General features: G+C 45.2%; 3 protein-coding genes across 4 annotated transcripts in view; 2 read left to right on the top strand and 1 right to left on the bottom strand.

Annotated features, from left to right (window-relative positions):
* The window catches only part of Serac1 (serine active site containing 1), a 35,660-nt gene extending 29,183 nt beyond the window's left edge, over positions 1 to 6,477 (bottom strand). The window contains exons 1-2 of one of the 2 annotated variants that reach the window (XM_042702073.1): positions 6,393 to 6,477; positions 1,707 to 1,793 (exon numbers count right to left, since the gene is read on the bottom strand). The gene's annotated coding sequence lies outside the window, so the exon portion shown is untranslated. The remainder of the gene's footprint in view (positions 1 to 1,706; positions 1,794 to 6,392) is intronic. The other variant, XM_042702072.1, reaches the window with a different exon arrangement.
* LOC122127546 (cx9C motif-containing protein 4-like) lies at positions 1,867 to 2,333 on the top strand. Its single transcript, XM_042702075.1, has one exon. The coding sequence runs from the start codon at positions 2,031 to 2,033 to the stop codon at positions 2,235 to 2,237; it is 207 nt and encodes a 68-aa protein (XP_042558009.1). The 5' UTR covers positions 1,867 to 2,030; the 3' UTR covers positions 2,238 to 2,333.
* Positions 6,478 to 6,627: 150 nt separating the features above from the next.
* Positions 6,628 to 12,897, top strand: Gtf2h5 (general transcription factor IIH subunit 5). The gene is made up of 3 exons (XM_042702076.1): positions 6,628 to 6,710; positions 7,500 to 7,572; positions 12,470 to 12,897. The coding sequence occupies exons 2-3, from the start codon at positions 7,538 to 7,540 to the stop codon at positions 12,648 to 12,650; spliced, it is 216 nt and encodes a 71-aa protein (XP_042558010.1). The 5' UTR covers positions 6,628 to 6,710; positions 7,500 to 7,537; the 3' UTR covers positions 12,651 to 12,897.
* The last annotated feature ends 1,288 nt before the right edge of the window (positions 12,898 to 14,185 follow it).

Here is a 14,185-nt window from a genome sequence, read left to right as displayed (position 1 = left end):
CAGAAAACCAAGGCAAAGCTGTATACAGACTTGTTTGGTTCTTGGAGAATGCTGAGCTAAAAATGCAGAGTAAATGAATGCACTGCTCCTTCGACCCTAACACGGGCTATGAGAGCCGCTGACCGCACGCAAGGCCTTTCCCAAATCTCCTTTATGGGTAGCTCTCTCCCTCTCTAACTCTGATGACACCCTGACTTCTGGCTTTATTCTCACCTCTAGGATCACCCTTCCTCATTATTCACTCAGGAAATATTTACTGACCATCAGGGACAAGAACATGAGATATATAAACCTCAGCAGAGCCTCCGGCCTTCACAGACCTTAAAGCCTGGCTCTGCAGGGGCCTCCACTAAACTATTAATACATTACTTTTCCAATAGGGTCCTTCCGTGTGCCTCGGCTTTTCTCAGGCTACACTATTTGGCTAAGTGATTGCAGTATGTTTCTCATAGAACTTTCCCTGTAAGTTTATGATTCTCAAATCTCCGCAAGGGTCAGATTCATGTACTTACATCTCTAGGGTTTTTTTGTTTGTTTTTTTTTTGTCAGTCATGGGGCTTGAACTCTGGGCCTGGGCGCTGTCCCTCAGCTCTTCAGCTCAAGGCGAGCGCTCTACCACTTGAGCTACAGCGCCACTTCCGGTTTTGTGGTGGTTTATTGGAGATAGGAGTCTCATGGTCTCTCCTGCCCGGGCTGGCTTTGAACCGCGATCCTCAGATCTCAGCCTCCTGAGTAGCTAGGATTACAGGCGTGAGCCACCAGCGCCCGGCTATTTTGTTTTGTTTTTAAGTACATCAGATATCAAAACACAAGAATATTCTTTGTGCTCTGGCCTACAGAGAAGTTTCAAATTTTATCTCTGCCACACCAAACTGTTTCCAAAATGTTGGATTCCAAGAACCATGAGGACATGGTGAATTCAACCTCACAATGAAATGGGTTTAGAATCCCAATTTCCACATTTTCATGCTCCTTTCAGTTAGTCTAGAAAGAGGCAATTTCCTGGCCCCTATGTCCTTGAAATTGTGGTTCTTCAAAACCATCAGATGCACGGTTAAAGCTAAAGCTGACGTTAGATTTACATGCACGGTAAGAACAAAAACGTTCTGAGAGCTCTATAGTTTCCTCAACATTCCCCTCAGTGTCATGACCTCTGTCCTCTTTTCTTCCTCTGAAAACTTCTATTACATTTCACCTAAAGCACTTCATGTGTAGGGAAGGAGTTAGCAGAGCTGCTTATATTCTCTTGAACAGGTCATTCCTGACAAAATCTGTAAGCATTTCTTAAAAATGTGGTCTCTGAGCTAGGCACTGGTGGTTCACGCCTATAATCCTAAATACTCAGGAGGCTGAAATCTGAGGATTATAGTTCAAAGCCAGACTGAGCAGGAAGGTCTGAGACTCTTACCTACAATACCCCACAAAAGCTGGAAGTGGAGTTGTGGCTCAACTGGTAGGGTGCTAGTCTTGAACACAAAAGCTCGGGGACAGTGCCCAGGCCCTGATGTCAAGCCTCACAACACACACACACACACACACACACACACACACACACACACACACACACACACACACACGTGTCTCTTTTAGTTAGTGGACCTGAACTATGTATCAGGGGAGGAAAGGAAGGGAAGGAAGGAGGGCATCAAGCCACATGTTATGTGAGACTTCTCTCCTCCACATTACAGCACTCTTGTTCTACTCACCTGCCAAGGAGGGCTGTGGGTGGCCCACTGCTTCGGGGACAACCTTACAACACTGGCACAAACCCCAGCCCTTGAACCTGGGGCACTCTGAAAAGTCAGTCGAAAAAACAGTTACGATTTTTATCTTATTTTGTTTTATTTCCAAGTCACAGCCCCTGAATCTCGAGTCTCCAGCAACTTTGGCCCAGATGCTCCTTGGCCAGTCCTTGGCTTGCCTCCTGATCTCAGCTTGAGTGGACCAGGGTAGAAGACCGAGAACTTGTAGCTTAGCTATTCTTGAAGTAGAATCATTAGCCCAAGAAACATTATATTCATTTTCACAATATGTCCCAAAAGGATCCATGCCAGAAACAAGCCTGTGAAATCCAGAAGTGTTTACAAGCCAACAACTACATGGAAACAAAGTGTCAGGCTGCCATCCAACAACTACGCAAGTGCTGTGCCCAGTATCCCAAGGGAACATCCCTTGTCTGTTCAGGATTTGAGAAAGAGCAAGAGGAAAACCAGGCACAAAAGTCTGAATCGAAGTAAAGTTCTGTTGAGCAGTTACATGCTGTCAAGCTTCCCCCAAGCATGCTTTGTTTCTGTTCCAGGCCAGGTAGCAGCAAAGAGCAAATGAGGTTTAATGTACATCCACCTATGCAGGACAGAAAGTTAAATATACCAAAACTGAGCTGCTAAAATAAACCTGTCTTAAATGGGAAAAAACAGCATTGCATGTTCTCTCTCAAGGTCAGGATGGAAAATGTGGTGATAATTTTCACTTAAGGAATGATTTCAATAGTAGGAAATAATATTATCGGAACAATATTCAGCCTTTTAAATGTACAGATCCAAGAGTATGAACAAACATACTCAAGATATAAATGTTTTATCAAATGTTTTGTGTGTCGCTGTAGTCCAGCCACGGGTCCTGTCCTCATGGTTTTCTCCTTTATAAAAATGTCATGTCAACAGGATTCTACAGAACCTAGCCCAAGTCCAGCTTCCTTTACTTAGAAAAATACACTAAACTCACCTGTGTTTTTATATGTATCAGTTTATTCTTTTGACTGACTGGTTCCTTTCCATTGAGCAAATATACTGGTCTGTACACCCTCCTGCTGAGGGTTATCTGAGTTGTTTCCAGTTTTTAGTGATCATAAAGAAGGCAGCTATAGATATTTGACTACCAGGGTTTATGTGAATGGAAGTATTCATTTCATACTGCTGGATTTGACTTTCTAGTATTTTGCTGCATCAGTGTTTGTGAGAGATATTAATATCTTAGCCGGATGCTGGTGGCTCACGCCTATAATCCTAGCTACTCAGGAGGCTGAGATCAGAGGATCGGGTTCAAAGCCAGCAGGAAAGTCTGTGAGACTTTTTTTTTTTTATTTTTTTTTGGGGGGTCCGGTCACGGGGCATGAACTCTGGGCCTGGGTGCTGTCCCTCAGCTCTTCAGCTCAAGGCTAGCACTCTACCACTTGAGCCACAGCACCACTTCCAGCTTTTTTCTTTTTGCTTATGTGGTGCTGAGGAATCGAACCCAGGGCCTCATGGATGCAAGGCAAGCACTCTACCACTGAGCCACCTTCCCAGCCCCTGTGAGACTCTTATCTCCAATAAACCACTAGAAAACTGGAAGTGGCACTGTGGCTCAAGTTTTAGAGCGCTCGCCTTGAGCAGAAGAATGCAGGGACAGTGCCCAAGCCCAGAGTTCAAGCCCCACAACCGACCCCCTCCCCCCAAAAATAGAGGAGAATGGGTAAGTGAGAAGAGCTAAATATGACTCCATCTCTGACTTGAATTCCTGAGTATGCATGGATAAACTCTGCCATAGAAAGGTAATACTGGAAAAAAATGGACTTGTCACAAAGGATGAATTCCCTATTTTAACATGTTGAGATTAAGGTTCTTATTATTCATGGAAGATGGCTTAATAAGCAATGTAGGCTCAATAGAAAGATCTAATCTATATTTATAAATTTATATATTTATAAATTTATAAATGTAAGTCATCTATATATCATGTTATTATATATATGTTATTAATGAATAACGTATAAAAGTACTATCAAAATGTCACCCAAAGATTATTTGTAGAGGTATTTGATAAAATGCAGCTTCCTAGACAGTACTCTAGATTTACCTTCTCTACTACAAGATTGAAACCAAGGTGTTGGCAGGGCTGATTTTCTTTGTGAAACCTTATTTCTAGGTTCATTCAGTTTGGTTCCTTCAATTCTCAGGCAGAATTCAGTTCCATTCAGGTATTGGACTGAGGCCCTTATTTCCTAGCTGGTCCGAGGCCACTGTTACCTCCTAGATCCTTCCTCTGGGGTCTTTGAGAGTAGGCCTACATCTCAGAACCAATAGCTTGTCCTTTCCCAGTAGCCATGTCTGTTTCTCTTTGCTATTCTATTGTAAGGGAATGTGATTATCCTACATTCTCCCTACTTAGTGTCTGTAAACTAATTCCAGCTGCAAAGTCCTTTTTGCCACATAGCATAATCACAGGTTTCAGCCACTAGAGCATGGGCATCTTTGGGGGACCACCAGTATTTTGCCTATTCTATACTGCTATGCACATTTTATAGGTATTTTTGTATGTCTTTTCCTATCTCTTCAGTAAATGCCCAGGAGTAGAACTGCTGGATCACAGGGAAGATACATGTTTAACTTTTTGATAACTATTTTTCCATTGTAACTGTGTCTAGTACAATGCTACCAGCAAAGCTGATGTATGAGGGCTCCAGCTCCATATCCTTGCCAATATTTTATTTTTTACTAGAATACATTTGGTGGGGGGGGGCTTCCTTGCATCCTTGTGACATTTTCACATATGCCTACAATGTAGCCATATAAACCTCATCCCCTCCATCACTCTTCACATCCCACTCCCCCTCCTTAAAAACGGTTTCCATTGTTCTTTCTTCCTACATGCAAATAAACTACTTGCACTATTCCCACTCCCCCCCCCCCCCCATCCACCTTGGTTAGCCTCTCCCCTCGGCTGGCTGGCCCTCAAGCCTGTTTGTTTCACTTTTGTGTCATTCATTTTTTTGTTTTTTAATTGCACCATGGGGCTTCATTATGTTACTTCAGACACGCATGTACTATGTTTTCTCACAATACCCATGTGTTCTTTTCTCTTTCCCCACCTCCCAATCCCCTATTGATCAGCAGCTGTCAGTATGTTCTTTATGCCATCCACACACAGTTGCACTTTATTTTTGAAATTATTCATTCTCAATCCATCTTTCTTTGCTTCCCTTCATCCCCCTATGTAAGCCTATAGTTAGAATCATGTCTTGTGTGTGTCTACACTTCTGTATGTATGTATGTCTCTCTCATCTCACTCTATGTCTATGTGCCTTTCAGGTCTAGCTTCCACATATAGGCAAAAATACAGGGCATTTGGCTTTTTGAGCTTGGCTTCCTCTCCCTCAACATGTCCACCAGTTCCATTCATTTTTGTGCAAATGACAAGTTCAGTTTTCTCTATGGCAGAGAAATCTTCCTTGACATAAATGTACACTATCTTCTTTATCTGTTGTAGGCACCTTGGCTAATCCCACCGTTTAGCTATTGTGACCAGTGAGATGCTTACTTTAACCAGCAGAAAGCTGGAAGGTGGAGCTGTGGCTCAAGGGGTATAGTGAAAAAGCTAAGGGACAGCTCCCAGGCCTTGAGTTCAAGTCTCAGAATTACTGCTCCTGACTTACTTGCTCACCATTATATACCAATGGTCTTAGTGACTGGCACATATCAAGCTATCAAGTGCACAGAAATGTTGTTGAGCAAGTGGGATAAGGATTTAAATGTGGATGATTTGGAGAAACACAGGAAGAAAAGCAGGTTTTGAAGGGGGAAGGAGCTCCACTTCAAGGCGGAATTTAGATTACTCAACAGGTCATTAATGTGCAGGCACCAGCCCAACACCTGGAGGCCAGAGTGGCAGGCAGGTCAAGGTGAGGGAACTCATGTGATGGAAGATGGATCCTCCAGGACAAGAAGGGAAACAAGTACAAAAGCAAAGACACTTGGGACTTGGGGCACATTTAAAAGAGCTCAAGAGCTTACAATGCTATGGAAAAGAACAGGAAGAAAAGATTTGTGGGATGGGGCGCGGGAAGTAGGTGTAAGAGGTAAGTTCGTAAGCGATCACGCAGACACACGAAGCAGCAGCACGAGCTGGGGGAGTAACGTAACCTAAGGAGCAGAAAGCAACATCCTGTCCTCTGGTAAACACGAGAGAACTCCGTACGACTACCGATCGGAATCTGGAGTTAACTTTGGAACCTTCTGGAGTCTGTCACTGTAACTACAATCGCCTTTTCAGGGTTTGGAGCTCTATCAGCAGCCATCCAGGCCACGGCCCGGTCCGGTCAAAGCGGGAGGAGCAGGGGCGTGACCCCGCTGCCGTCCTAATCAATCGTCCAGTGACTACCGGTCCGGGATGCTGGATGCCCCGCCCGGTGCCCTCCTCCCGCCCCGTCAGCAACCCCGGAGGCGCAGGGAACCGTCGAGACTCCCGAGGACCCGAGAGAGGCCCACACGCCCGGGACGGGTCAGGGGTCACTCCCGGGCCGCGCGCCCTCGTGGGGACGCTCCAGCCGTGAGGGGTCACCCCCCGCTCTGCTCCCCCCGCACCCGGCCTCGGTGACACCCTTGCCCGCCCACGAGCCCGCCTCCGCTTCCTACCTGCCGGTGCGCAGACCTGGCCTGCCCCCCAACTGCTGCCCTCTCGAGACCGCGCGGGCGGCGCAGCCCACCCGCAGCAGCGACCGGCCGCCCGCGCCCTCTACCCTCCACCCCGCGCGCGACACGTGACCCCGCGCCCGCCCCCGCAGGCCCCGCCCCCAGAACAGCAAGTTCCGCCCCCGACGGAGCGCTCCACCCACTCGAGCGTCCTCAGCGTGATGACGTTGGCGCAGGCGCACTTGGTCGGTGACGCCGGGGCGCCGCTGGACCAGCTGGAGGGCGTGCTTGCGGAGCCTCTGAGCGACTGGGAAAAGTGGGGTGCGTGGAAGAGGGCGGGGTCCACAGCGGAGGAAGGAAAGGGCCTAGATCCTGACCTCTAGCGCTGGGGTGCTGGGGGCAGGAGGGACCCGGCCGCGTCCGGAGCCCTCCCGGGGTCCGCGGTGGCGGGGCCCAGCGACTGATCCGCACTCTCGCGGGTTCCCGTGGCCATGGCCGACCCCCGCCTAGGGGCAGAAGTTGAAGGGTTAAGTGGGGACGCCCAGGGCGAGGCGAGGCCCTCCCAGCGCAGGTCCTGCTTGGACGGGGTTAATTTAGCGGAGGAACACTGGTTCTGGAGCCCTCGCGTGCACTTTTTTGGGGGTGGGGGCCGGGCTGGTGGGGGCAGGGCTGGTGGCCTAAATCCGCTCGCTCGCTCCGTTTGTGGACTGGGCAGGTCAGATCCCGGCGGGTTTCGTAGCCCCTCTCAGAACTGCCCTTCTGTAATTCCGGCCTCTCAAGACCCGACCCTTTATCCCACTCGGAATGGGGGGAGAACTCCTTTGCGCAAGGCATCTGTCCTCTGCCTGGCTCCTACCCGGGGTGCACGCGGGCGTGGCCGGAGCCACTGCCGCGCTTTTAGGCTTAATCGGTGGTGGGAGAATGTGATTGCCAGTGAAGATTTATGTTTTACTAACAGTGATAGTCGGCGCGGTTCTGTTAATGGAGTTGAAGGTCTTCCGCGGACTTACCTTTAATCTTGTTTATTTTGTCTCCTTTTAGAGGTAAATCTCCAAAGTAAATTGAAGTTGATGTATCTGAATTTTGTGTTGTTTTATCCCTTTTTGTTAGCATTCTTAAGGCTATCTGCACCTTCTGACTGGGAAAAGATGGTCAACGTCTTGAAAGGAGTGCTTATAGAATGGTTAGTAATTTTGGTACTTCATGAGTTAAAGTTGCGTATTGCTTCTTGGATTTATTTGCATATGTTTTCTACCATCTCCCCGGTATTGTTTGTAAAATCTGAATGAAATCAATTTTCTTTACATTTTGGAGATTCTTAGGGTTTGGCCATCGGTGGGAGCCATTTTAATGGAGTGGGATAGATGCCATATTGTGGAATAGTAGCTCTAGTTACCCCCCTTGTCCTTGAGTGTTGGGTTCCAAGACCACCACCCTCCCCCCCAGTGGATGTCTGAGTCTGCAGATAATGCCTATCACAGTTTAATACCTTCTCCATCTTAACTAAGCATTTATCAGTGGCCATAACATTCAGTTAAAAGCATCACAGCAAAACTAGTACATCTTTTTTTCTTTTTTCATAATTTCATAGCAATAGGAAATTCATTATAAGCATCTTTAGCATACAGCTGTTCCCCCGCCCCCTTGTTATATCTGGGCACTGAATCCAGGGCTCTGAATATTCTAGGCAAGCACTCTACATCTGAGCTAGGTCCCCAGCTCAAGAACCTTCACTTTTTCTTCCTGAAGAAGGCAGGAAGATAGAAGAATTACTAATTGTTAACTTCTAGTTTTGGGGGGGGGGGGGTTGGGGGGGTTTTTTGCATAAGGTGTATAAGGCAAAGACAACTTCCATTATCAAGCCAATTTGAACTGACCTACTAAGGAAAGTTGGTTGTTATCTCTAACACTGCTTTCTCTGCAGACCAGATAAACAACTTAAGTGACTAGAAGTTTTGAATGAGCGATTCTGTCTTTCATTTTCACTTGGTCTGTATAGGAACTTAGTTGAAAACAATGACCTTCTGAAATTTTTACTTAAGAGTTGACAAAAAAAAAGAGCAATAAGCCAGACTATTGTGATGGCAGTTAGGCCTAGCTTCAGTAAACCAAAAAGACAAGGCACCTGGATGTAAGATTCCTTCTTGTCAAGGTTTATCAAATACTAAAATGTAAGGCTAAGGGGCTGGCTGGAGGTCCAGTCCAGTCAGTGGTAGAGCTAGTGCGTTTTTTAATATCAAAACAAGGTTAGTGAAAATATCTTCTCTTTTGGGATCCACCATCCACTGCCAGGCTCACACCCAGAATTTTTTCTGAATCTAGCCAACCACAGCAATTACTGAAATAAGTAACATATGCCCAACATATGTCCGTGTCTGATTCCAGGTGCCAGAGCAGACCTCTGGTGTACAGGGAGCACAGTCCTTGGCAGGTGTTTTCGCAGGGAAGATTTGTTACAGAGGGTAAACCAACTAGTTTACAGCCTAATCACAAGCTAGAGGAATGTGTATTATTACATCTACCTTATTTTATGAGTTTGGCTCTTAAGCTTACATTAGTTGTGAGAAGTAAGAACTAGACTATTTTCTTCTTTCAAGTATTTAAGTCTTATCAGTCTTTGCTTCTTAGTGGGGCCATGTTCATAGAAGTATCCCAGGCCTCCAAACAGTACCTGGAAATATAGTATATATTTGTTAAGTATAATTCTCAAACTATCAGGCACTGACTAGAGGCCTGAGTGTGTGTGTTTTACTTAGTATTTGTTTACTGAGTATTATTAACAAATCAGATTTTGTCACAGTCAAACTCGAGGTTTTTAGTGTTCCTTTAGGTCTCTATATTCACATAGTGGAAATAAACCCAAGAGCCTGGCTACTCCGGAGGCTGAGATCTAGGATTGAGATTTGAAGCCAGCCTAGGCAGGAAAGCTCCTAAGATTCTTCAGTTACCAGCAAAAAGCTGGTAAAGCACCAACCTTAAATAGAAAAAGCTAAGGGACAGTGCCCAGGACCTGGCATTCAAACCCCAATACTGGCATTTAAAAAAAATGGAAAAATAAATGTAATAGTGTGAAAAACAGCCAAGTTCTGGTGGCTCACACCTGTAATCCTAGCTACTCAGAGGGTTGAGATCTGAGGATTGTAATTCAGAGCCAGTCTGGGCAGGAAAATTCATGAGATTCTTGTTTCCAGTTAACCACAAAAAGGCTGGACGTGGAGCTGTAGCTGAGCAGTAGAGCCACCAGCCTTAGGAAATAAGGAAACAAGCCATACAGACCCTAGTTCAAGGCCCAGGACTGGTACCAAAAAAAAAAGTGTTTTAAATGAAAGAGTAAAAATAATCACTGTGGTTCTATCACTCAGAACAACATTCCTTTTTGTTTGTTTCTGTTTAATTTTTTGGGGGGGAAGGGCAGTCCTGGAGCTTGAACTTAGGGCCTGGGAGCTGTCCCTGAGTTTCTTTTGTGTAAAGTTAGCACTGTACCACTTAAGCCACAGCACCACTACTGGCTTTTTTTGGTAATTTATTGGGATTGCCGGACAGGTTTTAAATCATGATCCTCAGATCTCAGCCTCCTGAGTAGCTAGGGTGTGAGTCACCAGTGCCAAGCGTTTAACTTTTTTTTTTCTTCTCTGAACATAGTACAAGGGGGTGACATTTAACCTCTTCATGAACTGGTCCTGCGCTTCTTGCCAGTCACCCCTTTAATCCCTCCTCCCCAGCCACTTCTCGTCCCCACTGTTAGCACTCTGCAATCATTAGTGTCTCTTTCTCCCAATTGTCCACCCTTACCTCGGCCATTTCCTAGACTTTCCTCAATTCTGCAGTCAAGGTGATCTTTACATTTAAATATTTAGTTTGCAAGTCAATAAAAGCCAAAATTACCTCCAAGGACATACTTAATGATTGAAATAAATAGGTTTTTAGTAAGAGGGAGAGCTTGTTTATTTGTTTTGTTTTTTTGTCGGTCGTGGGGCTTGAACTCTGGGCTTGGGTGCTGTCCCTGCGCTCTTCAGCTCAAGGTGAGTGCTCTACCACTTGAGCCACAATGCCACTTCTGGTTTTCTAGTGGTTTATTGGAGATAAGAGTCTCACAGGGGGGCTGGGAAGGTGGCTCACTGGTAGAGCACTTGCCTTGCATGCCTGAGGCCCTGGGTTCGATTCCTCAGCACCACATAAGCAGAAAAAGCTGGAAGTGGTGCTGTGGCTCAAGTGGTAGAGCACTAGCCTTGAGCTAAAGAGCTGAGGGACAGCACCCAGGCCCAGAGTTCAGGCCCCACGACCGGACCCAAAAAAAAAAAAAAAAAGAGTCTCACAGACTTTCCTGCCCGGGCTGGCTTTGAACCGCGATCCTCTGATCTCAGCCTCCTGAGTAGCTAGGATTACAGGCGTGAGCCATTGGCACCTGGCTGGAAAGCTTGTTTTTGTTGTTCTCAGTAAATAAATCCACTTTTGGATTAAATTGTTATCTTTGTAATTGATTTTGACATTCATCAAGTCATCAAAAAGATTGTGTAAAATTACATTTTCTCGGGCTGGGAAGGTGGCTCAGTGGTAGAGCGCTTGCCTTGCAATGCATAAGGCCCTGGGTTCGATTCCCCAGCACCACATAAGCAAAAAGAAAAAAAAAAGCCGGAAGTGGCGCTGTGGCTCAAGTGGTAGAGCGCTAGCCTTGAGCTGAAGAGCTGAGGGATAGCACCCAGGCCCAGAGTTCAGGCCCCACAACCGGACCCCAAAAAAAAAAAAATTACATTTTCTCTAAAAAATGTGTGTCCAATTTGACATCCATCTTTGAAGAAACACATTACTATATAATTTACCTAAAGTTTTCTGTTTCTGTGTCACAGGTCAACGTGTGTGTGTGTGTGTGTGTGTGTGCGCGCGCGCGCGCGCGTGCGTGCGTGTGTGTATGTGTGTGTGTGTGTGTGTGTGTGTGTGTGTGCGCGCGCGCGCGCGCGCGCGTGCGCGCATGTATACCTCTGCTGGAATTTGAACTCAGGGCCTGAGTACTGTTTCTGAGCTTTTGTGCTCAAGGCTAACGTTTTACCACTTGAGCCACAGCTCCACTTACAGCTTTTTTTGATTGCTCACCCCTGTAATCCCAGCTACTCTGAATGCTGAGATCTGAGAATTGCAGTTAGAAGCCAGCCAGGGCAGGAAAGTCTGTGAGGCTCTTATTCCAATAAACTACTCAGAAAAGGCTGGAAGTGGTGCTGCAGCTCAAGTGGTAGAGCCCTAGCCTTGAACATGAAGGCTCAGGGACAGCACTCAGGCCCTGAGTTCAAGCCCCAGCACTGGCAAAAAATAATAGTAATCTCAGGGCTTTCCTGCCTGGGCTAGTATCAAACTGTGATCCACAGATCTCAGCCTCCTGAGTAGCGAGGATTGTAGGTATGAGCCACTGGTGCCTGGCTCAAGGTCTTTTTGGAAGAGTCATGTTGTAAAGCTCTACTGTCTGGCAGCCTATTTATTTCAGACTAAAATATAGAAGTCAGTAGAATTTAATTTGGATCTCTTCTTTGAGAGACCCAAATTCACAAGGCAATTTTATTAGAATTTCCTTCAAAGATTCCGAATGATAGTTGGGACCAGTGCCATTATGAGTTTTAAGAAGGACAGAATCTTGAGTGCCCGCTGTAAGCCCAACACTCCTAGTCTTGGCATTCATTTAATTTCCATAGTAGTTCTCTGCTGTAAACTTACTGTTGGACAGAGGCTCTGGAAGATTAAGTTCATATCAGGTTGTACAGGTCACACTGATCTTGACTCTTCATCATACCCCTTGCTTTATCAATGTGACAGTTTGATTTTTGTAGGTTAATTTGTCATACACAAGATACTGAACAGCTGTTTGTTTCTGTAATGGTCATGCAGGAAAAAAATTAATATTTTGAATCAATTACAGATGCAGTAATTCAAGACCTTATTAACTGTGAAGCTTTGAATAGTTGAGGTTTTTGTCTGTCAGTGACAAATTATTCTTTGCAAACCCTGTCATTGACATCTCAGAAATTCTGCATGCTTGAGTCTTTGTGGTGTGGTTTTGAAACCAGATGTTTGGTTGTGTGCTTGTCCCACAGCGATCCCGCCATGAAGCAGTTCCTCCTGTACTTGGATGAGTCTAATGCGCTGGGGAAGAAGTTCATCATTCAAGACATCGATGACACTCATGTCTTTGTAATAGCAGAGTTGGTTAATGTCCTCCAGGAGCGAGTAGGTGAATTAATGGACCAAAATGCTTTTTCTCTTACCCAGAAGTAAAAATACTAAACATTGATCACTTAGGAATTACAAGCAGCAAATGTGAAAGACCATCCCCATTTCAAATCATGTAATCAGTTAAACCTAGCAGATTGTTTAGGAGCATGTTGTAGGAAAGAGGGTGGGATCATTTGTTCAAACAAAACCAAAGCCCCTGAACTGATTGTGTTGTACTTTAGAAGTTAAAAAAAAAAAGAAACTTTTAACAGTGGGCTGTTCTTTTAGTAAAATAAAAATGTTTTTCTTATTTTTAATACTAATTTAACACATCAAAAATAAAATGGAATATGCCATTCGATTTTTCAGTGTAACTTAGATAATTATGTTACTTGTTCCTGTTCATAATTGTGAATTTTATAGTATGAATGCTGTTGATTTTGTTTCAGTTATAAACTTCATAGATTTACTATTTAAATAAAAATGCCAGGGAAGAAACTTTGGTAACGTGTATGTTCCCCAGATGTGTGCTTACAAGCCGTCTCTTTTGATGAAGATGTAATATTAATGTAAACTACAGTTTGTGTTTACCTGAAAATGAGTTTATCAATGCTAGGAGTTAGAAGCAAGCAAATGGACCACCAGTGCTGGCAGCTCATGTCTGTAACCCTAGCTATATATGTGGATGAGATCTGAAGATTAAGATTCAAATCCTGCTGGGCGCTGGTGGCTCACGCCTGTAATCCTAGCTACTCAGGAGGCTGAGATCTGAGGATCGCGGTTCAAAGCCAGCCCGGACAGGAGAGACCATGAGACTCCTATCTCCAATAAACCACCAGAAAACCGGAAGTGGCGCTGTAGCTCAAGTGGTAGAGCGCTTGCCTTGAGCTGAAGAGCTGAGGGACAGCGCCCAGGCCCAGAGTTCAAGCCCCACGGCCAACCAAAAAAAAAAAAAAAAAGATTCAAATCCAGAAAAGTCTATCCAATTAAGCAGCAAAATGCTAGGATTGGAGGTGTTTCTCAAGTGGTAGAACATCAGCCATGAGCAAAAAAAGGCAAGCCAAAATGAAAGAAGCCCTGAATTTAAACCCTAATTCAAAATGATAAAAAGATTCTTGGGTAGCTGTGAACCAGTGGCTCACCCCTGTAATCTTGCTACTCAGGAGGCTGAGATCAAGAGTAGCTCACTTCCAAGCTGGCCTGGGCAGAAAAGTCCAAGAGATTGTATCTTCAGAATAGCAAAAAGCAGGGTTGGAGGCATGGCACAAGTGAGCAAGCAAGCTGACCGAGCATGAGGCCCTGAGTTCAAACTCCCCCCCCCATCTCCGAAAAAAAAGTTTGTTGAGTAAGTATGATTGTAAATCACCATATGTAAATTAGATAGTTCTGAACTGTAGTTACGTTGAATCTACTAAAGCACAGTCATGAAGGAAGTAAGACAAATTTTGGCATCCCTGCCCCCTTCCATAACGTTCATTATCACCACGAAGAGGAGGCAGGCAGAAAATTTCTAGATAAAGAGCAATGGGCAGATTTCTCATCTGGCCCCAACATCTCTGAGCACCAGGAAAGTTAGTTGGATGATTAACATTCTTGAA

The sequence above is a fragment of the Dipodomys spectabilis genome, unplaced genomic scaffold (assembly GCF_019054845.1).
Source record: "Dipodomys spectabilis isolate Male_0828 unplaced genomic scaffold, ASM1905484v1 ptg000302l, whole genome shotgun sequence".
NCBI lineage: Eukaryota > Metazoa > Chordata > Mammalia > Rodentia > Heteromyidae > Dipodomys > Dipodomys spectabilis.
The sequence above is the reverse complement of the archived record's forward strand: the minus strand, read 5'-3'. Positions and strand labels throughout refer to the sequence as shown.